Here is a 25,399-nt window from a genome sequence, read left to right on the forward strand (position 1 = left end):
ACTTTTGAACAAGCCAAGTCTGCGTCGTCTAAACCTTCCGTTTCTTGTACGTCGTTAGACCCTGCATCAGCGGATCCTCATCAACAGTCCAAGTCTGAGCATCAAGCCTCGCCCGCTTCTCTTCGCGCGACTCGCCGAATGCCTCAGCCCTCTTGCCAGTCTTCTTGGTACTCTGAACAGGCTCCACAGACACAGGAGTGCCAACGCGAGAGCCGCCAACCGCAGGCGTAGGCAGCGAAGTATCAGTAAGAGCAGGCGGAGAAGCAACCTCATCATCAGCGTCGATCTCATTCAGCTGACGCTGCGCCTCTTCGCGCTCCTGCGACCAAATATCATGCTGATCTTTATACTGCTTCTCCATATTCGCGATCCACTTTTTCTGCTCTGCGCTCTCCTCGCCCGACTCGACGCACGTGGGACACTTGATGTAGAAGCCACCGGTTGTGTGCTGCTCGCCCATGAGCTCGAATTCGGGGAGGGTGTCGCCGATCAACTCGGTTTCGTTCCAGTCGAGACAGTCCTCGCAGAAGCCTTGGGGACACCAGCGGCAGCGGAAGATGAGACCGCCGGCGTCGTTGGTGGTTTTGCCGCAGTCGGTGCAGTTGTGCTGGGGACAGTAGAAGCCGGCGAAGCCCTTGACCTTGGCTTTGTATTGGGAATCGAGACAGTCGTAATGGTAAGCACGGGGGCAGCTCTTGCATTCAATCAGGTGTCCAGCATCTGCGTCTTCGAAGCAGCCGAGACAGTGGTCTTCATGGGTGATTTCGCGGCGCTTCTCGCGGACTGGTTCAGCGAGGCGAGGATCTTTGCCTGCGAATGTTGGCACGGCTTCCCAGTCACCACAGTTCATGGATTCTTTGTTGATAGCGAAGCCGTCCACCATGACAGTAGTGTTTTTCCCCTTACGGCGATCCTCGCGAGTGATGTTGTCTGGAAGGATGTTTGCGGCCGATGTGTTGGCCTTCCAGCTGGTGTCAAGCTGGCGTTGATGACGCTTGCCTTCGAACACAGCGCATTCAACTCGCTCCATGGTAGAGAGCCATTTATCCTCATCGACTTCAGAGTGTGTCGCTGAGTCGGTCAAATCGGCAGGGGCATCGCGGCACTTGGCCATCATAGTCTCCAGATCCCAAGACACCATCTCTTTGACATCGATTTCCGGATGCGATAGTGCCTGGGCGCCTCGCCGTACAAGCGTCTTGAGCTGCGTGGCATCCATTTGCGGCAAGTCTTCACTCAGAGACGGTCGTCCAGCCTTCTTGGTATCGGCCATCTGCTTGCCATGAACGCTCTGCATCGACTCGGTGATCTTTGCCGAGAGGTAAAGCTTCTTGCGAATACGACCCATCATTTGCTCTTCGACAGTACCCTGGGTACAGAGCTTGTAGATAGTCACCTTCTTGGTCTGCCCGATGCGATGAGCTCGGGCCTCAGCCTGGAGTGTAATCTGCGGATTCCAATCTTCGTCAAGGAAAATGACGTCCTGGGCGCTCGTGAGGTTGATACCCAAGCCACCGGCGCGGGTCGAGAGTAGCATGACCTTGTAATCAGAGTCCTTCTGATTGAAAAGGCGGATGTCCAAGTTACGCCGAGCTCGAGCTGTGCTACCATCAAGACGAAGGGACTTGAAGCGCTCTCCATGGTTGCTGATAAGAGACAAGAGGTCTTCACAATAGTCGAGCGTGCGAGTGAAGCCAGAGAAGATAAGGACCTTCTTGCCTTCGTTGAAGACGGTGTGCTTCAGAAGCTTCTCCAAGAGGATGAACTTGCCGGATGCGCGAATGATGTGGTCGCTGAGGTAATAGGGATCGGGCGAGACACCGGGGAGTAAGTACGGATGCGAGCAGCACTTGCGTAGCTGCATGACGAGGTTCATAAGCTTCTTCCAGGCGCCCTTGTTGGTGTCGGTGTCGGTCTGCTCCTTTGCAACGGCTTCTTGCAGAATTTTGGTGGTTTCTTCCCAATCAGCCTCGGCACCGCCGGAGTTGACCACCTTGTCTACTTTCTCCATCTTCGCCAGTAGCTTGTTCTCTTCGATGTCCTGCTCGATGGCGGCCTTCTCTTTGGATTTGCCATCAGCAAAGAGCTCGTCGAGCATTCCATCGTCCATACGTGTCAAAAGACGGGTGTACCAGAACTTCTGCATAGGAGTCAAGGGTACATAGAGCAGGATTTCCTCCTTGGGCGGTAGGCCGAGGTTGACAGAGGGAGAGTCCTTCATACGTCGCAGCATAATAAGTTCGAGCAAGCGGCGGGCGTCTGTCATGGTTTGCTTGTTCGCTTTGCCCTTGCTGAGATCGAAAGACTCCTTGAAAAGTGTTTCGGTCTTGTCATCGAAGACGTTAGGGTACAGCCATGTCAGAAGCGACCACATCTCGACCAAGTTGTTCTGAAGTGGTGTTCCAGTCAGGATGAGACGATACTCGGCACTGATGCTCTTGAGGGCTGTGGAGATCTGGGTGACACTGCTCTTGATCTTGTGTCCTTCATCCAAGACGACATAGCGCCAGGCGAAGCTGTGCTTGAACCATGATTGCTCAGCCTGGAAAGTCTCGTATGTCGTGACGACAATCTTGTAGTTGTCGGATTGCTGATCGTTGGAGGTGAGCTTGGCCGCCTTTCGGCCAGCCTTGCGCGAGGCTTTCCGATCTTTCGCACGCGAGGTTTCATTGCCCTTCATGTCCTCCATGCCAGCTATGACGCGCTTCAAGCGGGTTCGCTCGGTGACGGCGCCGTGGAAGCGCATGACCTTGAGTTGTGGTACCCATCGCTGGGCCTCGGTGACCCACGAGTTGAGCACACTGAGGGGGCATATGACGAGATAAGGCCGAAGCTCTTCTGACGTGACACCGTTCTTCTCGTCCAGCTCTTCAAGATACTGGAACAGCGATAATGTCTGTAGCGTCTTTCCGAGACCCATCTCGTCGCCGAGTATACCAGAGAAACCGTTGTTGTAGAGATGGACCAAGTATGACAGACCAGATAGTTGGTATGGCTTCATTACAGCGGTGACGCCTTTGGGTTGCTCCGAGAGCTCTTCGTACTCGACAATGGGCTGCGCATCGCCCTGGGCGACAAGCTTCGCGACCTGATTGTTCTTAGGCAGAAGCGGGAGGAAAAGGTCTTTGTTGGCGACGAGGAAGCTGTTCGCTCTCGCCTTAGTCTTCTTAGCAATGTCGTCACGGAGACGGGCACGAGCGGTGTCGAGGTTAGGCGGCGGCCGGGCTGACTTCCGACGAGGTGGTGACGGGGTAGGCATGGTGTCGGACTCTAGGATAGTGCTCTTCCTGTCGCGGGTGCTCCGACGAAGTCCACCAGACTGTTGGCGCTCCTTCTTGCGTTTCTCCATCTTCAGTTCCTCGGTGTAGGCCGAGATTCTGGCGCTTGTCTTGCGGTTCGGGCGGGCTGAGGGGGCAAGTTCGTCTTCGCTGGTTCCCGCGTTGGCGCCAGCTCGTCTTGTGGAGGCGCGAGGGTACTTGTCGGCGACGGTCCTGGGCTTGTGGTCAGGCGTGGATGGCGAGGCTTCGTTTGCGGATGAGTCGGAGGCGACGTAGTTTGGCGTTGGTTGCGCGCGCAGGCTGCGTTTGTTGTCGCTAGTCTCGTCTTGCTTGGTCGCCTGCTGCGAAGAGATGCGTCGTCTCTTGGTGGCCGACTGGGCTGAGCTCTCGGATCCGAACTGCGCCAGGAGGTCTTCGTAGATGCCACCTCGTTTCTTGGGAGTGATGGGCTGGGGCGAACCCAGGGTGATGACCGGATGTCCCGCCATGGCGACAACCGTGGGGTATCTTGTAGGCAGGTCTTGCGCAGTGAATGAGAATTGGCAAGGGGTCTATGGCACAAGAGAAATGACAGGGAAGTGTAGTCGGAAGGCGAAGAAAGACAAAGGACGGCAAGAAAAGTCTAAGACAAGGCCGGTGACGGTGAGGATGAAATGAAACGACGAAGCGTGCCCAAAGGAGCGTGATAAGACGACTGGGCGTCTTCACGGTGAAGTGAAGTGAAGCGTCACCGCATCGCCAGGCGCGGAGGCGATACGTCGATTGCGGCCGACGCGTCCTAGCGCGACTTGCAGGCGTTCCTTCCGGAACCGTTCCGAGCTATCAAGTCTATCCAACGCCGCGACCTCCACACGTCGACATTTCGCGAACCAAGTCCCCACGCCCGCGCATCTGGCGCACCACCCTCGACCACCATGGCGCAACAGCCCATGACGCCCTTCTTCCCCATCTTCGCCTCCAAGTCGGATGGGCAGCACATCGTCAACCTCAAAGGCCGGCCGCTCAGAAATGGGCCGACCGAGGAACAGCTCAACACGTCGCCCAACGACCAGGGCCAGCGCGACTTCTACCGCCTCATCGAGAAGGAGGACCCCAAGCACCAGGACTGGCGCAAGAAACTGGGCGGCATGCTCCTGCGCGAGATCGGAGGGAAGCAATTTGAAGGTATGGCTATGCGAGGCACATTCGCTGCAGCGCACTGACATGACTGACATGTGACAGATCGGTGGCAGCAATGCATCCTGTGGGAGCTGCCCGAGAACTACGTCCTATACGAGCACATCAAGACCAAGGCAGACGGCCAGCTGAAGACAGTCAAGAACCACTCGGGCGGTGGCCACGACAGACAAGACGCCTATCTCTATGGATACCCCAAAGGCCCCAAGAAGCGCTTCAGGAGCCCTGTCGAGTTCTTCCCCCATCTCCTGTGGCTGTGCACCGACGAGAACAGCGACATGGCCAACTGCACGTGCAAGATGTGCTCGCCCGCCGGCGACGTCGAGAAGCCCCAGGTCAAGGTCGAAGTCAAGCAAGAACAGCCTGCACTCATCAAGCGCGAAAACAGCTCCAGTGGCGCTATACCAAACACAAACGTCACAGGACGCAACCCCATAGTGCAAATCCCTGCCCAAAGATCGTCGACCGGTGCGCCTATCCCGAGTCCCATCGTCAAGCCTTCTACGCCCGTTGCCGGTCCCAGACCTGCCCCCACACCCGCCGCTGCACAGATCAGAGCTCCTCCGACATTGCAGTCAACACCTCTCCCCCAGCCACGATCCATCGAACAACAAGCCGACTTGTCATACAACAAATTCCTCTGCCGGAGCGGCGAGGTGGTGTGGTTCTTCCGCCCCAAGACGTCAGCCTGGGGTCTGGGACTGGTGGTACGAAGATGGGCTACCAAAGAGGTGCCTATGAGCAGGGCATACCTGATTCAGCCTCTGTCGCATCCTTTTGAATCGCCTCCACAAGAACTCGTGCAGACCGATGACCATGTCAAGCCCTGGCTCGCCTGGTCTGCCCCCAGCTGCACCTTTCCCTTTCTACAGCAGAACCCTCAATTCGAATATCACAACACGGATTGGAGAGCACTCATTAGCGGACAGGGAGGTGAGGGCATAGCGTCTGTCGACGCGTCTATATTAGCTGCAAAAGCCATCGATACCACGTATACACTCTTCGAGTGCCTCAAGACGAACAAGGACGACAAGGGAAACGAAGTGCGACAGTATAACGGCATGTATCTGGGCGCCGAGAAGATCTGGAGAGGCGAGGCTGTCCGTCTGCGCATAGGCGCCACAGGAACCGATCTCATGGTCGTGACGGACATCATTGAGCAAGTCCTTGTCAACCCGCCCACCACCAAAGTCATTGCCATAGGCGACGTCTACAGCTACGCCACGTTGGATGCTCCAGACGCGAACCTTCCCCCCAAACCACCCCAACAGAACAACAACATCCCATCGCGCATGGTCCACGACATGGTATGGCGAAACCGCATGCTCGTACCCCTCACCCGCACCGCAGCGTGGTGGAAGCTCATCCAGCCAGCCTACAAGATAGACATCGACGACATCAAAGGCCGTTGGTACGAGACAAGTCTCGTCTTCCAAGAGCCTTTTGCCAAAGCAGTCAAGAACGGCGAGGGCGGAAACGGTATCTGGATGAACTCGCGTGGCGACGCAACAGGCAAGGGCAAAGGAGCCAGTGTGGCGCAACCGGACCGCATCGGTGCTTTTGGAGCTTCCGTGCCCAAAGGGACCCGCGTTGTCGAGGGCCTGGATCCTCCCAGTCAGCCTATGGGTCAACAACAGCAGTCGCATGATGGGATGGATATTAATATGGGTGGCGGTAATATGGCGGACCCTTTTTCTATCGACGAGTTTATGCATGTTGATCATTTGGGCGACGATGCGGGGATGGAGTATGGCGGTAACAACAACTACACTTTTTAGTGGAAGTGTTTTCGCTTCGTAGCGGAAGGCATAGCATGGCGTTATGGGCATGGGGAAATTTTTCTTACCCCCAAAAGCATTTTGGGACAGGGTATAGGCATTGTTTCTATTCGTATGGGAGATACCCAGGTCGTTGTTCGACTATGTAAACTATCGCTAGCTCGGTGACTGCAGGTATTGAATGTAGTACAGCCCATGCTGAACAAAGCGCGAGCCGACAACAAGCCTATGCACATGACTCATTCAACCACAAGATACTTACCTGAAACCTTCAAGGGCGCCCCTGCTGTTGTGAATGAATTCCGTTTACGACGATGTAGTCATGGGTCATACGCGCGAACACTCAGCATCAGCCTTCATTGATCGTTGTAGCATAGAAACACGTGCGACTTCCCAAGCATAACTCGGTATTCTCAAAGGATTAACAGGCAAAACTACTTGGATCGATCATGTCTACCACACCAGAAGTAGCAGAGCAGTGGCAGCCGCCAACCGAGTCACTAGGCAGAGTTCCTTTGGTGACTCGGGGAACAAGCCATGGTAGACGCATCGAAGGCGATTTCCCACTCGATCAGGTCGTCATAGACAGTATGTATCATACATCTCACTGCGTAATATACCTAGATAGCTACTAATCATGAGCAGAACTACCTCCCGGCACTAAGGTCCACAGCTGCAACCGACACGGCGCATCAGAATGGACAGTCACCGCAAGAATAGACACCACACGCGTAGACAAAAAACCAGAGTCGTACTTCCTGAAGGTAATTACAACCCCCTGTCGACAACAAGGTACCCTGGTAGCAACGCAGCTAACGCTCATGAAGTGCGCAGACGGCGACCAAGGCAAAGCCATGCTCGAAGGCGAATACCACTCCATGTGTGCCCTCTACAAAGCCGCACCAACCTTCGTTCCCGAGCCCCTTGCATACGGCCAACTCAACGTATCAAACCCCGCCTCCTACTTCTTCCTCTGCTCCTTCCTAGACATGGACACCAACCAACCCCCCGACCCAGAACAACTATGCAAGAAACTCACCACACTCCACCTCTCCAGCGCGTCACCAACTGGCCAATTCGGTTTCCACATGAACATCTGTCAAGGCAACCTACCCCAGCAAACAGCCTGGCAAGACACTTGGAAAGATTTCTTCATTCAGCTCCTCACCGGCGCTATGGAACTCAACCACTCCATCAACGGGCCCTGGAAAGACCTGCAAGAATGCACCGATCGCCTAATCACACACGTCGTACCCGCCCTCCTCAACCCGCTCACATCCAACGGCCGCACCATAAAACCCAGCTTAATCCACGGCGACCTCTGGGACGGCAACATCGGCACCGACACCACGACTGGAGAAATCTACGCCTTCGACGCTTGTGCATACTACGCGCACCACGAGATGGAAATTGCGATTTGGCGCGGTGATCCTAGTAAGATTTTGGGTCGGCAGGAGTATACGGATGCGTATGTGGGGATTATGGGGAAGAGTGAGCCGGTGGAGGGGTTTGAGGATAGAGGCAGGCTTTACTGTGCTTATATGAACTTGCATGCGAGTGCTTGTCATGGGGGAGATGGGTTTAGAGAGAAGTAAGTTGGTGTTGGAGGGAGGGATGTGAGGGCTTGTTGCTGACTTGATGGGTTATAGATCTTATGGGATTATGAAGGAGTTGATTGGGAGATACGGGGAGTAGGATGGAGGGCAGGGGGATGTGCGCGAGGGAGGTGGGGAGGACACATGTTTGGTTTGTGTAAAGATTCATCCTCGGGCAAGTTGTATGTCTTTTTTGGTACAAGGTACTACTACTACTGCGTCTATTCCAGCCCGTTTGGTATACGGTATAATTGCGAATAGCTCCAGGGCTTTGATGTTGCCGAGGTGTTCGCTGGGGTGTCCGGTGTGCCACCGCAGTACCGTAATTGTGTGTGGAGGCTCAGTCCGAATCAGGATCAGTCGGTAGTCTGAGTCAAATACGCGCTCTAGTGTTTGTGCTGTGTGTCTTTTGTAGTGTGGCACGAGGGTTGTAAAGTTTGTGCACAGACCGCCCGGCTGGTGTGTTATCCGATGTCTTGGCGTCGGACTTTCTCCCGATGTCTTTCCACTGAGTCCTTCCCCAATATCTTTGCACCAAGTTCTTCCCCGATATCTTTGCATCGGCGGCATGTCTTTGCATACGTACCAAACGCCCTGACTTTTGTCCAGTGACTTCCTCAGCTGTCTGGCGGTGTTGTTTGGGGTATCTCCTGATGTCTTCGCATCGGAGGTCCTCGCCGATGTCTTTGCATCAGCTTTTTCTCATCTGCTTTCCGCCTCCGCATCAACGACGCGTTCGACGCGTTGCTATACGAGTCTTTCATATGTACCGGAAGAGTCTCTGCTGTTGTGCAGCGTGGCGACTCTGGTGGCGTGTGTCGCTGCTGCCAGTGGGATGAAGTACCCAATGCCTCCGGTCTCAACTTGCTACATCTGCATGTAGCTGCTTCAGTTGCAGGTTCATCCTCCCACTCCACCGATTTCAATGTTCGCAATTCGTCAATTTGCTACCTGGTCTCTCAGGTCTCGTCGTCGGTCGTTTCGTCATCAACCATGATGACGTCTTCTCGGTAATCTCGCTTCATCCAGACCTGTGGAAATATCAGTACTCGGTATCGACTATCTTAGAGGGGTCAACACTCACGCTGTGGTCCTCTACAGGCATGTCGGAAAACATATCTTTGACAAACCTGTGACCCGGAAGCGCGTCGAATGATCGGGCACGTCGCTTACGGCCTACCTCTGCCCTTGCGCGAGGCCTCTTCCTTGGGCTTTGCGATTGCTTCTGGTCTCCCCTGTCCTCCTTGGCCGTGCCATATGCGCTATCATTGCTGTCGTTGGGCGCCACCCAAGGAACATTCCCATCGATCTTCCTCCGCTTGCTTGAGTACGCTTTGGAGGGCTGAACTTCCCAAGTGTCGACATTTTCGTCTATCTTCTTCCGTTTGCTTGAGTCCCCCCTTGTGGAATGGCTCTCCCAAGGATCGACGTTCACTTTCGATGTCGCGAATTTGAACTCCGAAGGCTGCATGATTTCTGGGCCCTCAGGCATCTGCAGCCACTCCTTCACCACTTCGTGATCACGAGTATCGCTCATATATCCAGTGTCTTCTGGATCCGGACCTTCACCCGCCACTGAAAGGAAGCCAGACTCCTGGTCCCATGAGTTGCAGTCGTGGACCCCTGCTTCTTTCGCCTCAAGTCGGGCTTTCTTCAGCCATTCTTCCCCTACCGTCAAGTAGTAACGGAGGTGTCCCCCCGTTTTGAGGAAGGCTGCACCGAATCTCTGTTCTGCATCCGCTCTACTCAAGTGTGGGTTGCTCGAGCAGAAATTATCCAGCTTTTCATCAAACGTCTTGTAGTGCTGTTCGAACTTTTCTTTCCTCTCCCAATAACTCTTCTCACATCGCTCGAGCTTCTTGATGGCCTGCTCAATCCTATCCCACTCTTCTTTGGAACTTTTGACATACGGATCTTGGTGGGGAAGTGCTTCTCCGGTCTCTTGTTCGATTCCGACTTCTTGCACTTCATGGACTGTCCGACCATCAGCATCGCCATCATTTCCTGGTTCAGCCATACCCTGCACCTCTTGCGGGTCCTCGAAGTGGATAGCAGAATAACTCGTTATGATGGATGGCGAGCCACCCCTGTCTTCCACTAGCGGGTCCAACGATACATCTTGGTTGTCAGCAGTGATGTTGATGGACTGGCTCTCGGCTTGCTGATCAAGACAGCCATCGTCGAGAACAATGCTACGGACGTCGGGTTGCGAGGCCTCTACAGGCTGGGTACGGATGGGAGAGTTGCCGCTTTCGATTCTTTGGGCGGCGCCTGGCGAATTGTTCGACTGAACATTGTTCACTTCTGGTATGTTACTGTCTTGCTGTATCAGGGCTTGTCCGTGCTCCTGTATCTGGTTCACCACTTCTTCCTGGGCGATATTATGCCCATGCTGCTCTGATATGATAGGATCACCCTTCTCTTTTGGCAAAAGAAACGTTTTCTGAAGCTCCATCACGACTTCAGCAAATAAGCAAAGATTCTTATCGCGTTCCTTCGTAAGCGATTTGACCAATCTTTGCATCTCTCGTTTGGTCTTCATCGCTGCGTCGCGCTCGCGCAAGAAGACCTTCAGGCAACGTTGCTGGGCTTTCGTTTCTCCGCTGCCACTTCGATGTTGCATCCGATTATTTATCCTCTCGATAGCCGCCTCTTTGCATTGGATAGTCGACTGGGCGTCTTTTTCGTTCAACTTCACCATCGCGATATCCGCTTTGATCGAGTCCGACTTGGACCGGAGCTCCAGCATTGTTTCGTATTTGCTTCTTCCAGACTGGACGGAGGTGATCAGAAGCTGGGTAGGCAATGACGACATGTCGATTTTAGATAAGATTGATCGTCCTCCAGCGCCATCACTGGTACGTCCATTATCGCGGGGAATGTTGCCTTCGCAGTGACGGAGGAGAGGAACATAGCCCGCTACCGCCCTGTACAGGCTTATCGCGGTCTTTAAAACACCCTGAGTGGTAGACATGTTCAGGAGTTTGTGGTATAATGTAAGCCGGATGTCGAGTAAAAGCGTCAATCGTCAAATTACGAAAGCCGCCACGTTTGGATGTCTTGTTCTCGACGAGTTTGATATTAAGGCAAGAAAGTTGTTGTAGGACCGACGATTACGGAGAGAGTGCGCAGATTCGACTACGCAAAATACTTTAAAGGCTAAGTGAGCGTGGAATGTGCGCGGTGTCCCTCCGCCGCCCTATTCACTATGCAACGCCAAGAATTCGCTCATAGGTAAGCTGTTGCCATTTCCGAGAGCGACACGATACCACACGACCGAAGTAGCTCCAGCGATACCCCCTAGTACATGAACACAGCGGGCTAACTGTTTGCCATATCAGCGCAGAATCCTACACTGCGGAAGTCCAATATCCAGCGCCGACCAATCTAAGCGCTCGCTACTTCAGGCGGCTCTACCAGCGGCGTACATCCTCTCTCAGAACTTTGTCACGACGTCTGCATCGCAATCGCGCATCGACAGTCAAGCGCACCAATGATGTTATCTGCACGAGAAGTCTCTGGGCCTGAACAAACCGGCGGGCCCCGGCGGAGAGAATCCGAGAAAACACGATGGAACAATCACGCCCCTGTCGACAAGGATAATTACAAGAGGGGTACAATCGTGAACTTCCCTCATGTAGTCCTTTGCGAAGCGAATGACCCCAATGCTGTCCAGACGCAGTTTGGCTGGTTTTGTTTCAAAACGAGATACGGTATCGTTATCGACAACACCACCGAGCTTGAGGTCCTGAAGCTCGGCACTTCCGGAGGACGCGGACCGTTATCGAAGCCCATACAAGTCCGCGTGGATTGCTTCGGTCTCAAGAAAGCAGAAGATGCAGAATACTACTGCTGGGACGAAGAGCTGGGCAGTAAGGTCGCGTGCACCCCAGAAAAAGGCGTCTATGACATAGAAATAGGTTGCCCATACCAACCCAAGACGGGCGCCTTTGGAAATGTCTTAGACGTTATTCCCCTCCCACATGACTCCCGTATCGAAGTGCGCGGAGAGATTAGGGAAGACGTCCTCAACGCGATTCTTAAGAAGCGCAATCGAAGGCTTCTACAGAAACAAAGCAGGAGCACCCCCAAAGACATGTGGATTGAGGAATTGGAGGCACGTCTGAACAAGGACAAGCATGCTCAGCAAGATGCAGATGACAAGGCCCGCCCAGAGCAGATGAAGCAAGATCAGCAGTCCAGTCGAAATCGCCAACAGAGTGCTCAACTCCAGGTATGTCTTCGAGTATTAGGTAGTTCTCGAGATCAAAGCTAACAATGTTCTAGGACCAAGGCCTACAAGGACGAAGTGTTCATGGAGTCTCTCGGCGCCGAGCTCCTGACAGTGACACTACGATGAGGACGGCCCCTACCAAGCGCGCAAAGACCGATATCAGCATGCTCACACCCGCCCTCGCGATTCGAGACAGCAGCCAGGCCGAAGCAATCAATGGGCAGCGCAACAGTTCACGATGGCGCGGCCCGTCTTGCCAGCTTCCGCCTGACCGCTTTAACGGAGCTCGACGCTTTACAGGATCTGGTAGCAACGACGGTAGCAACCGCCCCCCGCAAAATGCTCCACGACGGCCACGCCAAGGCACCTCACGCTCTAGTCGACGGTCCTCTGGGAGCCATGGTAACATCATTGAGGACCAGGCGCGAGCCAATGGACGTCCAGAGCCGGCCCCAGGCAACCATGACCGAAGCACCGAGACCCGGCGTCGGCGCAACAGCGGTACTGATGATCAGTTTGTTAATGACGGCTAGATAGCATGGCTAAGTCCTACAGAGTGTCTTGATATTCCTGGCCTCGAGCAACACAAAGGTCAGGAGAAAGCGGAATCTTTTCGTTACACAGAGTTGAGATTCCTGGCTCTGGAGCTATGAGAGATTCCATGCGATACCTATCCAGGGCGCTATATACCCATCAAATCTATGTCCACACGGTCGCTATCCTGACTTATGTGTACGACCCGCTGACCTGCTTTGACTTTGGTACTCAGGGTCCCTTCAGTCACTGCACTGCTATCTACTTAACCTGCTCCTGCAGCTACTAGCCTCATAAGGCCTAGCGCTTTCTACAGCGACTCACTGTTCATTGGACACAGTCTCTATCATGCAAGCCACACACGTCTGCACAGCCCACGCAGTCAGCAACACGTTGGCACGCGCATCTTCCCCGCTTACATTGTTTTACTTCCTTGTCGCGATCACCACAAACCTCACATAGTCCCCAGGTCCTCCCAAGGCTTGATCGTACGCCGAGTCTACTTTGTCTGCTGCATGGTATCTTGGTAGGTGATATGGCTGATTGCCGCATACATGACACGCACTAACATGTTAGGCCGAGGCGCAAGGCAGCCGTTGAGCGAACATGTCTTCCGCAGCCAACTCGGCGTTTGACGAATACCAATACCAGCCACTAGACTATTCGACACAGCAAATACGACTTGTCACGCTTCTGGATCCGCTGGAGAACGACGATGCTATACGTCTCGACATCGAAGTCTTCGAAATCTCGGAAGCCCCGCCATACACAGCCTTGTCCTATGTTTGGGGTCCACCATCAAACAATGCTGTCTACATCGCGGAGGGAAGACTGGAGATCCGAGACAATCTCTTTAAATTTCTCACTGAGTTCCGGAAGTGCCGCGACAAGACGCTCTCAGATCAATATCTTTGGATTGACCAGCTGTGTATTGATCAGTCGGATGCTGTTGAGCGCAACCACCAAGTGCAGATGATGAGTGATATATACAGCAAAGCTACGTCAGTCATTGCTTGGTTGGGAGATGGTTCCCAAAAGGCCAGCCCTTCGACTGCCATTGCTAAACGTGGATGCGACAAGTTCAAGAACATGTACGACGCTGCATGTGTATGGAAGGATGCCGGAGAACCAGTGGCATTAGCTTATATCCTCCACAATGGATATTTCAGAAGACTTTGGATTGTACAAGAGTTCTTACTGGCAAGGCAGATTAGGGTCCTTGTGAAAGGCGTCTGGCTGGTGAATGACACACGTGGATGGGGGTTTCGATTTGAAACCCTCGATCACTATCTCCGGCACTCCGTGCCCGCCCAAGCGTATCAGATTATCTGCAAGAGTTCTTTGGGAAGAATCGGTGGATTTATACATCTCGACATACGCGCCGCACTGCACGATTATGTTGGACTCGATTGTGCAGATCCGCGCGACAGAATCTACGGCTTACTTGGCCTAGTGCGTCCTGATCAACGTGTCACCGTCGATTATGGGAAGTCGACTGATCAACTTTTGATTGACGTGATCCTAGTCGCGTTTCAAGCTCAAAGCACCAAGAAAGCAGCAATATCACAAGCATATCAGGATCAGGTTTTCTTGGTGCTATACATGACTGTTTACATGATGCACATCTCAAGGCCTCAGGGAACGGAGTTTCGTAAGTCTCTTTTCGAATTCTTGAAAATCTCGCAAAGTAACAGACTGGGACGCTTTCGTGGTCGTGCCTGTCCGATCATCGCAATAGGCCTTGAACGAGCCGCAATGACTGGTTGTGAGGAAGATCGATTTTGGTTTGACTTCCAAGGAACACGACATTTTATTTACTGCACAAAAAATAGACCGATGATGACGGATGAGACAAGACGATTGTTGGAGGAGGATTGGGAGAAGTATGTGCCTCGAGAGCATGGAGATGAGACGTCGTAACTGTGCGTGCATGTTCATCTTGCAAAAGCAAGTCGGGCATACTCTTGACAGGCCATCGACGGTCTATGATGGCCTACAATTCTATTTATGTTCTGGTTAAGAGCTGACTAGTGCGACACCCGTAGGTGAAGTGTCAGGTCTACGCATCAACATGACAGCGATACTGCAAATTTTGCCGTAATTTGACCTAAAATTCCATTGTGTAATCTTGGAGCGGTGTGCTTGCGCTGTGATCATAATGCTTTGCTGGCCACCTTTCTTTCACTGTAGTCAAAGCGGTTACATAACGTCCTCTGCCACTTTCCTCCTCATTATGCAACCCATTGACCGCTGCATACTAAAGACCAACATCGATATCCAACATCCCAGAAATCTATAACAGCGCAGAAGTAGCAATGAACATGTCTCAACGACCAAACATCGAGCTTTCCGGCATCGCGCCCCAACGCACAGGCGTCCCCGCCGATCACATCGACCCCAACCACCCCTACTTCCCTCACGACGACGAGGCGCAACTCCCGCCTCGCCCATTCTACAAACGACACTCATTTTTCACCAAGAAGAGGTTTCTAATTCCCACCTGCACGACACTCATCACAGCCCTACTCATCGCCGCCCTACTCGGCGGCATCAAGATCGGCCTATCAAGATGTCCTCACGAGCTACCTCCCGTTTACCAAACGACTACTATTACATCTATGTTAGTACATTCCACGGCAGACCCAACGACTATAACAACGACGGTGCGCACAACGCCTACAAAGACGGTACCGTTTGAGGCGCCGGTTCGACAGACGCCGGTGAAGCCGATGAAGCCTGTGGAGACGGTGTGTAGTGAGAAGGGGAGTTGGCCGACGGTGGAGGAGTGTAGGGGTAATTGCTTCGCGGATGGAAAGTTGGAGCGGAAGATGTGTGTACCGTGGACTGGGGGATTTACGTGTAGGATTTGCTCGTCTGCGCATGCGTAGGCTGAGCGGTTTGGTAGTATGAGACAGTGAATCTAGCAAATCATGTGTTTTTTTCTATAACCGCTTCACTTCATCATAAGACGTTTAAAGCAATTACGCGATAAGCCTTCGCCTCGTGAGCCTTCGCAGTGTCGATTTGGTGTGCTTATTTGGACTCGATTTGAACGCTGATATCTCAAGAACGCGTCGCTATAAGGTGCGCCTTGACTTCAGCGAGTTGTTTTTCGAGAGTACGAGACCGGAGACAATTGAAGGCATCGATTCGAGGAGGTATTTCAGCGTATCTACGTACGGTAACTAGACTAGTCGATAGTGAATGGGCGTATAACATGATATCTCCCATCCACCCACTCTAGTCATCGGCGCAAACATACAATGCAGTGTGGATCATCTGAACATATATCAGATGGTTTTTGAACATTGCGTATCCTCATGGCTAGCCGGCGCGTCGATAACACGCCCAGAAACTTCTTCCAGGCGAACGATTAGAATCGCCCTAATACATCAGTGACTGCGTAATTTCTCGGACGCGAAGCACCAGAAGTGAATGAGCCTTTTGAGGCCTTTTCCTGCAGGCAGTGACGCGCGCACAGTCCCAACTTGTTAAGCCTTGTTTCGAAGTCTTGAGTTTTCCCCTTCCTTGGCGTATATCTTGCTCATTTCTCTCCACGACCAAGCGCGACACCGTAACCACAGCTTGAGACCTCCACTTTCTAAATTGAAGTAACTTGATCATAGCAACCCATTCGATCTGGCGCGCGCTCGGGATTGTAACGCGTGATATCTGCGCATCTGACTTCGCGACTATACCCGGCAAACATAGTCGACGTCGCGCCGTAAGTTTTAACGCTATCGACTTCTGGACGCGATGACAGCGCTGCAACCTTTTGAATCGTCTCATCTGTCCAATCCGACGTTTGAAGCGCATTGACTAACACATTTCTTTGAAGGGTTTCTCCACCATTCGCCACGATTCTGCTCATTCAGCGCATACCCCCACGCATCCCAATACATACCTTGTACGCACCCGATAAACCTACACAAGCGGACAAAGACGCAGGAAGATGTCGCCCCACCTGATCGGTAGCCTGGCCCGCGGGGTTCCCAGCGCGGATGAGATGCCAACACCCCAGAGCAAGATCAAGATCAAGATGCCCGTCAGCAGCCCACCGGAACACCTTTCGGGTGCCGAATCCATCCCAGTTGATGAAGATAGCGATGGCGAACTGTCGGACGACCCTGCACCATACTCCGGTCGAGAGCTAGTCAACAAGGAGCTCACATCGAAAGAGACGTTCGCGCCCCACGACACCGACCCCACCAAGATCGAGGCGACTTTCAAGATCCAAATGCCCGACGGCAAGAGCTGGTTCATACAGAAGAACATAATCCCAGAGAAGCGCGAATCCGCCGACCGTGACTTGTACGAAGCCGATGACTGCATCTTCTTCCCTGACCTCGAGAGCTGCAAGGTTCCCAAGAAGGACAAGGAGAAGAAGAACAATCCCGTGGTAGAATGGAACAAGGTCAGCGAGAACCGTTGGGAGCGGACCTTCAAGGGCATCAATGAGGTCTTCACCCCGAGCATCGCACTCCGCCGCTTCAATGCCCGTACCCGCGCATACGAACACGTCCACGTTGGCCAGTCGAAACTCACCAACATCGATCCCAACGACAAGAAATGGAAAGACGCATACAACAAGTGGATTGACCAGATCTCGCGCCGGTCCAACGCTGCCTACGAGAAGAAGAAGAACCGTGACCACTGGACCGTCCCAGAGATCTGCGCCATGTACACTGGCATCAACGACTTCGTTCACACCAAGGGTTTTGACGCGTACGACACCATTACCACCGCCGACTTGTCCAAGATCGTTGAAGCCATCAACAAGGCTGGTGGGAAGAACCGTGGTCTGGACGCTCTCCGAGGACAGATCACGTCCGCTCATGAGACGAAGAACAAGACGATGGCGTATCTTCGTGAGCACGCCCGAGACTTTCGACTGCTGGTTGAAGGTGGCGGCGTAGTGAGCAAAGAGGAGCGGTACCCTAAACACATGATCCCTCTGTCAGAGTTTCCAGTTGAGAAGCGCGCCAATCATCGAAAGGGCACCGGTAAGCCCAAGACATACAAGCCCAAGTTCCGGTCTGTGAACACACAGACTGGCGATGACATTGTGGTTCACGAAGACTACGACGGTGCCGGCATTACTTCGACTGCAAGCAAAATCTCCAAGAAACGCAAGCGCGATGCTCCGTCATCCGACGGCGATGAAGTCGAGGATCAGACTGAGCTTCCTGCTGACGAAAGTGACGAAGAGGAAGTCGAGCATGGCTACGGAAGCGACGCTGGCGAATCCTCAGACGAGGAGGTGGGAAACGGCGATGAGCCCGAGTACATGGAGAAGGCAGATGATGTGAAGAGTCTCAAGGCCGTGAAGGAAGAAGACGCGAAAGAGCCTGAGGACGTGAAGGCCGAGGTCGTGCAGGCAGCAGACGTGGACGCCGATGCCCTTCCGCCAGCCAAGAAGCCACGTGTGACTGACCACGCCATTGAGCTCGCCCGCCAGCTGCTCGAGGATGATTCTGATGAGTAGCTGTCAGATACAACTGCCACGGCCCTGATCAGGGCAACGGCCCGATGCTGGTGCAGCGAAGACGCGGTAAAAGTTCCATGTGCGCGTTGAGATTGGTGGAAGTTATAAACGACGTTGTCAATCATTGACTGAACGCACAGCAACAAAGCGACTTAACTAATAGCGACTGTTGGCACTGAACATACGCATGGGTAGCATATGTAAGCGTAGAATGGATGGAAGCAAAACCCGGTGTGACCCCCGTGCGTGACTATACATGCCGCTCGAGTGACACGATGCTGCTGATGGTGAGAGACATGATAGTTTGCCAATATCTGAAGTGAGCGTTGAGTGAGAAAGATGAAGGATGATAAGAAGTCGGGACTGACGAGGAGAACGTGTATGGCGATGGCATGTCGCAGCGTCGCACGATGGAAGGCACGATCTGTGGCATTGCGCTGAATTTGTAGACAAAGAGAGGTTCATGATGCTAGCCAACAAGCTGTAGCCGGTTTGATCAGGGGACTCTGATATACTTGATGGCACGGATGAAGATGATGAGCGTTGATGGCGAGCGAATCGGTAGGTGAGAATGAAAGGAGGTGCGAAGATCGATACGGCAGGCGCGACAAACCTGCCCCGCAGCATCGCCCACAAAAGCACACTAACCGCAGAGCCTTCCCCCACCAAAGGAAACTTGACGCGACATCCCGCCTCATTGCAATTTTTGCGTAAATCTCAAGACTTGCGTTCGCGAAAAGAGCGAAAGTCACTCCAGAAAGCATGTCAGACACTGAATCGGACACCGCGAGCTCGGTCGGCAGCATCGTCGAAGACGCAAGCGAGCCGGATACGACTACTTTCAAAGATCTATTTTCGGATCGACAATGGACTCGTGTGTCGGACATGGTAGAGCACAACAAAACCGAAAATGGATTTGATCTGCCGGCAACGATCAAAGGACTTGGACCAGGTACGGCTGACAATGTTGAACGCTCATCTACACGTTCTACGCCTTACCCTTTTCGGATGACTACTGACTGTCTGCACTAGACGCGGACGAGATCACCATCATCAAGCTGATCAACTACCTCCGATCAGAAGCACAAAAAGGCACAGATCCCAAGAGTATCAAAGTAACTCTAGACGATCTTACAAGCGACAAATACCTACAGCCAGTATTGGAAGATGACGCCTTACTCTTTGAACTTGGAGATCTCATGCCAGATGACGACAGCAAGGCCATCGACTACGACGAGTATGAAGCGAAGATGCACAAGGACATGCAAGAAGACTTCTCCAAGATCAAGCTCACCAACGATCGGGACCAGGACTACTTCGAGTCGTACAAGGGCAACAGCATCCATCGTGAGATGATCGAGGATCGCGTACGAACAGAAGGGTACCGTGACTTCATCGAGAAGAATGCCGAGGTCTTTGCTGGAAAGACTGTGCTTGACGTTGGATGCGGTACTGGTATCCTCTCCCTCTTCTGCGCACGCGCAGGCGCGAAAAAGGTGTTCGCAGTCGACAACTCTGGCATCGCAGTCCGCGCGAAGGAGATCATCGCGAAGAACGGGTACCAGGACCGTATTGAACTGATCCAAGGCCGCGCTGAAGACTTCAATACCCAGCGGTTGATAGGCAAGGAGAAGGTCGACATCATCATCTCGGAATGGATGGGCTACGGTCTCCTCTTCGAAGGCATGTTGGATTCGGTCCTGCGCGCACGGGATATGTACCTCAAGCCTGACGGCATCATGGTACCATCCCACTGCAACATCCGCCTCGCACCAATCTCAGATGCCGACTGGATAGCAGACAGCACGAGTGAGAAGTTCTGGAAAGACATTTATGGCTTCGACTTTTCACCCATGATCCCAGGCGGTCTGCTCAATACACACGAAATTGGTGTCTTTGACGTGCCCGAGAAGGCGCTCTGCGGCACTGCGACAAGCCATCTGCTGGAGATGAAGACTGTATCGGTGCAAGATCTGAGCTTCAAGGTGCCTCTTCGCATGACACTCGACCGCGACATCACATCTCTTCAGGCCATTGCGATATGGTTTGACACGATCTTCATTCACCCTGGCAGCTCCCAGGATGTCAAGACGCTTGACAACGTTGACTGGGGTATGAACGGTATCCCGGGCTTGGGCTTCTCGACGGGTCCAAGCAACACACCTACACATTGGCATCAGGCAGTACTGCTGCTCGATCCAGAGGTCGCAGACAAGCAAGCATACAAGAAGGGTACGGTATTGGAGGGAAGCCTGACGTATGCGAAGGAGAAGGGCGATGATCGCGGTATTACCGTGACGGTGGAGTGGAAAGGTAAGGGTGAGCAGGGTGAAGTTGAAGGAAAGGTACAGAGAACGATGGCCTAAGCCATGCGCGAGTATGAACGAGGATAGATGTAGACACCAGATACCACAAAGACGCGTCTATGTAGCTTAAGCGCGACACGTCGATGCCGGGCCGACATTTCTGATTTCGCGCTAGTGTTCCGATTCCGAAATGCACGCGGAAGGCTGGCAGGAACCCCGAGGCGTCGACAATGCATCTTGACTCCGCGCAACACCCCATCTGTTGCAATAGGGCGATTTATGCGCTTCCCCACCCGTTCCATTCGCTTGCAGCAATAGCTGTGCCGCATCTCTTCTCCACGATTGCCGATGTCCGAGGTGACGACATACCACGTGGATCGTGCGCGTGAGCTTCAACATTCTAGGAACCCTAGGTGTCGCATCCCGTACCGCGAGACACCGGAAGCTTAATATACGCCCACACGTACTACTGTCGACTGGACGCTACTTGACATTCAGCGACTGCCTAATAATGCGCAATCAACGGTAGCCGAGCTCGATAACTTCTATGCGCGGTATCCTTCCTGGGCGACCCCAGGCTAAGCTCCAAGCTGTCGCTCATGGCCTGTGGGAAGGCCTCCAGATAATCGTATGACTACACCCTTTGCGACGCGCACAAAGACTGACTTGCGCTTCGTGTAGGTCTACATCTCCGGTAACGCGCTGATCATCCTCGATCGACCCAACCACGTCCTCCAAACCATCTACATCGACGAGGAATTCGACCTTGAGGCAGTCGCGATCGACGAGGGCACCGGCAAGCTCGCGGCATGTTCGACGCGACACATATACATATACCGGCCATACGGGCAAGATGAAGGCGCGATCAAGGTGGGCACACAAAGAGGGGCAGCTAGGAACGACTGCTGATATGCGCAGTGGTCGCAACAGGGCAGCACGTCCCTGTCTGACGCCGATGACACGATAACGACTCTTTCATGGGGCATGCCAGATGAATTGCTCGTCGGCAGCGCATCCCTCACCCTCTTCAACACCCACAGCGACATCGAACGGATATGGACAAAGCAGCTAGCGAACCCCGTCAAGTTCGCGCACTTCTCGCCCGATGCCGAGTTAATAGCTTCGACGGGCAGGTACGACCGCCTCCTCAAGATATGGCGACGCACATCCTTCGGTTCGGCGGATCAGAGCTTCGACTACTTCTACCTCCCACACCCCAAGGCCATCACAGGCTTGCATTGGCGGCACCCGTACCACAAAGACCAGTCCACGGACAACGTACTATACACAATATGCGCGGACCAGAAGGTGCGAGTCTGGGTACCAGGAGAGCATCACGGCGTAGATGGCATGCACATGTGGGCCGAGGTGGACCTCGTCGAGTCTATAATGTCACGCCATGTACCACTGGAGCAACAGTCGAAGAAGCGATATGCCTTCTTCATCGACGGCAAACACTTTACGCACGCGACGGAAAGAGCGATGCAACAGGCTTCGGCAGAAGAGAAAGACCACGGCATCGCGCTGCATCACCTGATAGAAGTCGCGAACCGCAACCCGGAGATATGCGTTGTGCTGGATGATAGAGGCAACATGTCTGCGTGGGGTTTTGAGAACGTAGGGGCAAAACAGAAGAAGGTCACCGACGTCTTCAATATTGCGCATGTCGATGGACTGCATCTGCACTTCGCCAAGGAACCAAAGCCCATTGAGGACAATGTACAATTCTACGCATTCATCGGCGACAAACCCGACTCCGAGTTGACCCTGCTATCGCATCACTTTGACGGGCGCATCGAGTGGCTAGAGTCGCGCATCGACTATCTGTTCGACCCTTCTTCACAGCCACAGCGCATTCAGCGCAAGGCTATGTGGACGGGACACTCGCATGCCATCAAGAAGGTCAACCGCACAGCTAGCGGAAGAGCATTGGTATCGCGGACCACGACAGATGAATGCATTGTATGGCTACAGCGGCAGAGCGATCAGGGCATGACGTTACATCGACACTGCAGCGTCAAAGTGACGGAGCACATCCATCGTACTGCTCTTTTACAAGAGGGTAACTTCATTGTCTTCCTACATCATGACGAGATCTCGCTTTGGGATACCCGTGGTCATGAAGCCGTTGAGATGACACGGCTCGCATACAAACTCCAAGGCAAACCTCTGTGTCTGCTAGTGATACCCGAGGTCGAAGTTGGCGGACAGCGCATACACATCGCCACTATTAGTTCCGAGATGAAAGGCATCTGCTGGGAGGTCACACTACCAAAACCGGAGCGAGATGCATCTGCGGGTGAGGAACAGCCCGTCATCACGCAAACCAATGGCTATATCAACGGTCATTCAGAGATCACTCTCAAAGAGTTCTCCACATTCAACCTTGGGTCTGGCGACGACCTTGCCTTTGTACTGCCTGTAGACCCCGCTGGCACAGCACCCGTCATCTCGGGTTTCCTCGACACCTTTGCGCGAGACATAGCCATCTCATACACGAAATCCGGAATCATCAAGTCCTGGACTGCGCGCGTCAACGTCGAAGACCGAAGACTGGACTGGCTGTTGACTTCAGAGGTCGAGACTGGCGTCAAGAATCCATCACTTGCTAGTGGCACGTCGATACGTAAGGCTGCGTTGGCCGATGCTGATCGAACTACGCTCACTATATGGAATACCCGAAGCGCCCAGTTGGAACATGAAGAGACATTCGAAGGCAGCGGAATCATCCAGGATCTCGACTGGTCTTCTACTCCCGACAACCAGTCCATACTTGCTGTTGGCTTCCCCCACCGTGTCGTCATCTACGCCCAGCTGCGATACGATTACCTCAATGCCGGTCCATCCTGGGTACAGATCAGTGACGTGCGCATTCGCGACATCACGCCACATCCGATCGGCGATTCAGTATGGCTAAGCAGTGGTAATCTGGTCATTGGTGCAGGCAACCAGCTGTTCATTCAAGATGAGCATGTCCAGGTGTCCGAAGGGCTATTTCCTAGCTTACGTACCATCTCACGGAAGACAGCATCTATCGACATATTCGATGCGGTTAGTAGACTCAACGGTCCTCTACCTGCGTACCATCCCCAATTACTCTCACAATGCGTCTTGGCCGGCAAGTTACTACTGGTGCAGCGTATCCTGATTAGGCTTTACACTACACTCAAATTTTGGATCGAAGGCGAAGAGCTTGACAGCTCGCTGGGATTCGCACCTGAAGACTTCTCAGAAGCTGAGGCATGTACACGAACAGCTCTATCTAGATGTAGCTAACCTTTGCAGACTCAAATGACTGCATCTCGAAAAGAGGTGCATTCATCATACGCCGATTTCTCTGACGATAGCGAGCCTGAAGCAGTCACCGAAGAAGTCACCTCTAGCCTCAAAGAGCTTCTGACTACTAAGCGGATACCGCTCTTGACCAGTCGCGAACAGTTTCGCTTGGCCGATATCATCGAGTGTATTGGAATGGTAGAGAAGCATCGTCGATCCATTGACGATAACGCTGGCCGCTTCTTGCTATTCTTCCGACAACATGTCCTCAGTGAAACGCACAAGGGCCCCATCTCGTGGCGCGAGATTATCTGGGCGTTCCACTCAGGAAGTCAAGATATCCTTGTCGACCTTGTTAGCAGACATTTTAGCGGAAAGATGATGTGGCAACACGCAAAAGAGTGTGGAGTGTTCATGTGGATGTCCGACATCAACGCATTGGTACAGTACACTCTTCCTTGTCGGTAGAAAATGCTAACGGTATCTACAGCGCGCCCAATTTGAGGTCATCGCTCGGAACGAGTACACGAAAACCGACGAAAAGAACCCCGTCGACTGCGCCCTATACTACATGGCCCTCCGGAAGAAGCCAGTTCTAGTCGGTCTTTGGCGAATGGCTACTTGGTCGAGAGAACAGGGCGCGACCCATCGACTACTATCGAACAACTTTAACGAAGACCGCTGGAAGACCGCTGCTCTCAAGAACGCGTATGCATTGATGGGCAGGAGAAGATTCGAGTATGCTGCGTCGTTCTTCCTACTTGCAGATCATCTACAAGACGCTGTCAGCGTTCTCCATAATCAGCTTGGTGATACCCAGCTCGCAATAGCAGTCGCCCGCGTCTACGGTGGTGACGACTCGCCCATCTTGCTGGACTTCTTGAGAGACAAGATTCTGCCCCAAGCTGCTAGAGAGGGCAACCGATGGCTCGCAACATGGGCATACTGGCTATTGAACAAAAAGGATATGGCCGTCCGCTCGCTAGTCACACCACTGACGACCCTACTTGAGACCACCGAACCGCCCAGTTCAGCCGCTAAATCGTACCTCACCGACGACCCCGCCCTGGTAGTCCTGTACAAACAACTCCGCGAGAAGTCGCTTCAAACATTACGTGGAGCCACAATGATAGGCATGCGCGAAGAGTGGGACTTTGTGCTACACACAGCTGGGCTATACGACCGCATGGGCTGCGACGTCCTAGCCCTCGATCTAGTCAAGACATGGGAGTTCCTACTGCCACCACCACCAACAAAAGCAACGTCCGGCCGTCCACCGCTAAGCCCCTCGATGCCACGACAAAGCTATCAATCGCAAGGAAGAAATCAATCTGCGACGGACTTCGACTTTGATCCCAGGAAATTGCTACGCAGGAGGAGCTCGCTTGTTATTGCCGATTTACCGGTACGAGAGCATGCTCATAACGATTTGGCGGAAAGCAAGGGCACGCTGGAGGAAAGTAGGGAGAGTGATGAAGAGGATGGCGAGGAGGATGGTGAAGAAGAGGGGGAGCAAGAGGATGAAGAGGATAAGAAGAATGATGAGAAGCCTAAGGAGGAGCCGAAGAAAAAACCGCCGCCGACTCAGTTCAATGAGCCGGATGCGAATAGTTTGTTGGATGCTTTCGGGTTTTAGTAGAGCTGGTTGGTTGGTAAATTGTGGTGCTTCTACGAAGGTTTCGGGATAGTGGCATGGCTGGGTGTTCTGAGCGGTACTTGGTAGGTATAATAGTTGGT

General features: G+C 53.2%; 8 protein-coding genes across 8 annotated transcripts; 6 read left to right on the top strand and 2 right to left on the bottom strand.

Moving 5' to 3' along the window:
• Positions 1–28: 28 nt before the first annotated feature.
• J4E85_000809 (uncharacterized protein) lies at positions 29–3,766 on the bottom strand (the record flags this gene model as incomplete). The annotated part of the gene is made up of 1 exon (XM_051465098.1): positions 29–3,766. The coding sequence occupies one exon, from the start codon at positions 3,764–3,766 to the stop codon at positions 29–31; it is 3,738 nt and encodes a 1,245-aa protein (XP_051331619.1).
• A 426-nt stretch (positions 3,767–4,192) lies between these two features.
• J4E85_000810 (uncharacterized protein) lies at positions 4,193–6,232 on the top strand (the record flags this gene model as incomplete). Its single annotated transcript, XM_051465099.1, has 2 exons — positions 4,193–4,442; positions 4,500–6,232. 2 exons carry the CDS (start codon positions 4,193–4,195, stop codon positions 6,230–6,232), a joined length of 1,983 nt encoding a protein of 660 aa, XP_051331620.1.
• Positions 6,233–6,681: 449 nt separating this feature from the next.
• On the top strand, positions 6,682–7,827 carry J4E85_000811 (uncharacterized protein; the record flags this gene model as incomplete). The annotated part of the gene is made up of 3 exons (XM_051465100.1): positions 6,682–6,820; positions 6,878–6,996; positions 7,060–7,827. The coding sequence occupies 3 exons, from the start codon at positions 6,682–6,684 to the stop codon at positions 7,825–7,827; spliced, it is 1,026 nt and encodes a 341-aa protein (XP_051331621.1).
• A 959-nt stretch (positions 7,828–8,786) lies between these two features.
• J4E85_000812 (uncharacterized protein) lies at positions 8,787–10,576 on the bottom strand (the record flags this gene model as incomplete). The annotated part of the gene is made up of 2 exons (XM_051465101.1): positions 8,787–8,858; positions 8,912–10,576. The coding sequence occupies 2 exons, from the start codon at positions 10,574–10,576 to the stop codon at positions 8,787–8,789; spliced, it is 1,737 nt and encodes a 578-aa protein (XP_051331622.1).
• A 744-nt stretch (positions 10,577–11,320) lies between these two features.
• Positions 11,321–12,187, top strand: J4E85_000813 (uncharacterized protein; the record flags this gene model as incomplete). The annotated part of the gene is made up of 2 exons (XM_051465102.1): positions 11,321–12,061; positions 12,122–12,187. 2 exons carry the CDS (start codon positions 11,321–11,323, stop codon positions 12,185–12,187), a joined length of 807 nt encoding a protein of 268 aa, XP_051331623.1.
• Positions 12,188–12,400: 213 nt separating this feature from the next.
• On the top strand, positions 12,401–12,691 carry J4E85_000814 (uncharacterized protein; the record flags this gene model as incomplete). The annotated part of the gene is made up of 2 exons (XM_051465103.1): positions 12,401–12,562; positions 12,617–12,691. 2 exons carry the CDS (start codon positions 12,401–12,403, stop codon positions 12,689–12,691), a joined length of 237 nt encoding a protein of 78 aa, XP_051331624.1.
• A 3,856-nt stretch (positions 12,692–16,547) lies between these two features.
• J4E85_000815 (uncharacterized protein) lies at positions 16,548–18,080 on the top strand (the record flags this gene model as incomplete). Its single annotated transcript, XM_051465104.1, has 1 exon — positions 16,548–18,080. One exon carries the CDS (start codon positions 16,548–16,550, stop codon positions 18,078–18,080), a length of 1,533 nt encoding a protein of 510 aa, XP_051331625.1.
• A 762-nt stretch (positions 18,081–18,842) lies between these two features.
• Positions 18,843–25,298, top strand: J4E85_000816 (uncharacterized protein; the record flags this gene model as incomplete). The annotated part of the gene is made up of 6 exons (XM_051465105.1): positions 18,843–19,032; positions 19,113–20,425; positions 21,068–21,256; positions 21,305–23,626; positions 23,672–24,103; positions 24,153–25,298. 6 exons carry the CDS (start codon positions 18,843–18,845, stop codon positions 25,296–25,298), a joined length of 5,592 nt encoding a protein of 1,863 aa, XP_051331626.1.
• Between the last annotated feature and the right edge of the window lie 101 nt (positions 25,299–25,399).

This window comes from Alternaria conjuncta, assembly GCF_024043145.1.
Source record: "Alternaria conjuncta strain BMP 0040 chromosome Unknown scaffold_1, whole genome shotgun sequence".
Taxonomy (NCBI): Eukaryota; Fungi; Ascomycota; class Dothideomycetes; order Pleosporales; family Pleosporaceae; genus Alternaria; species Alternaria conjuncta.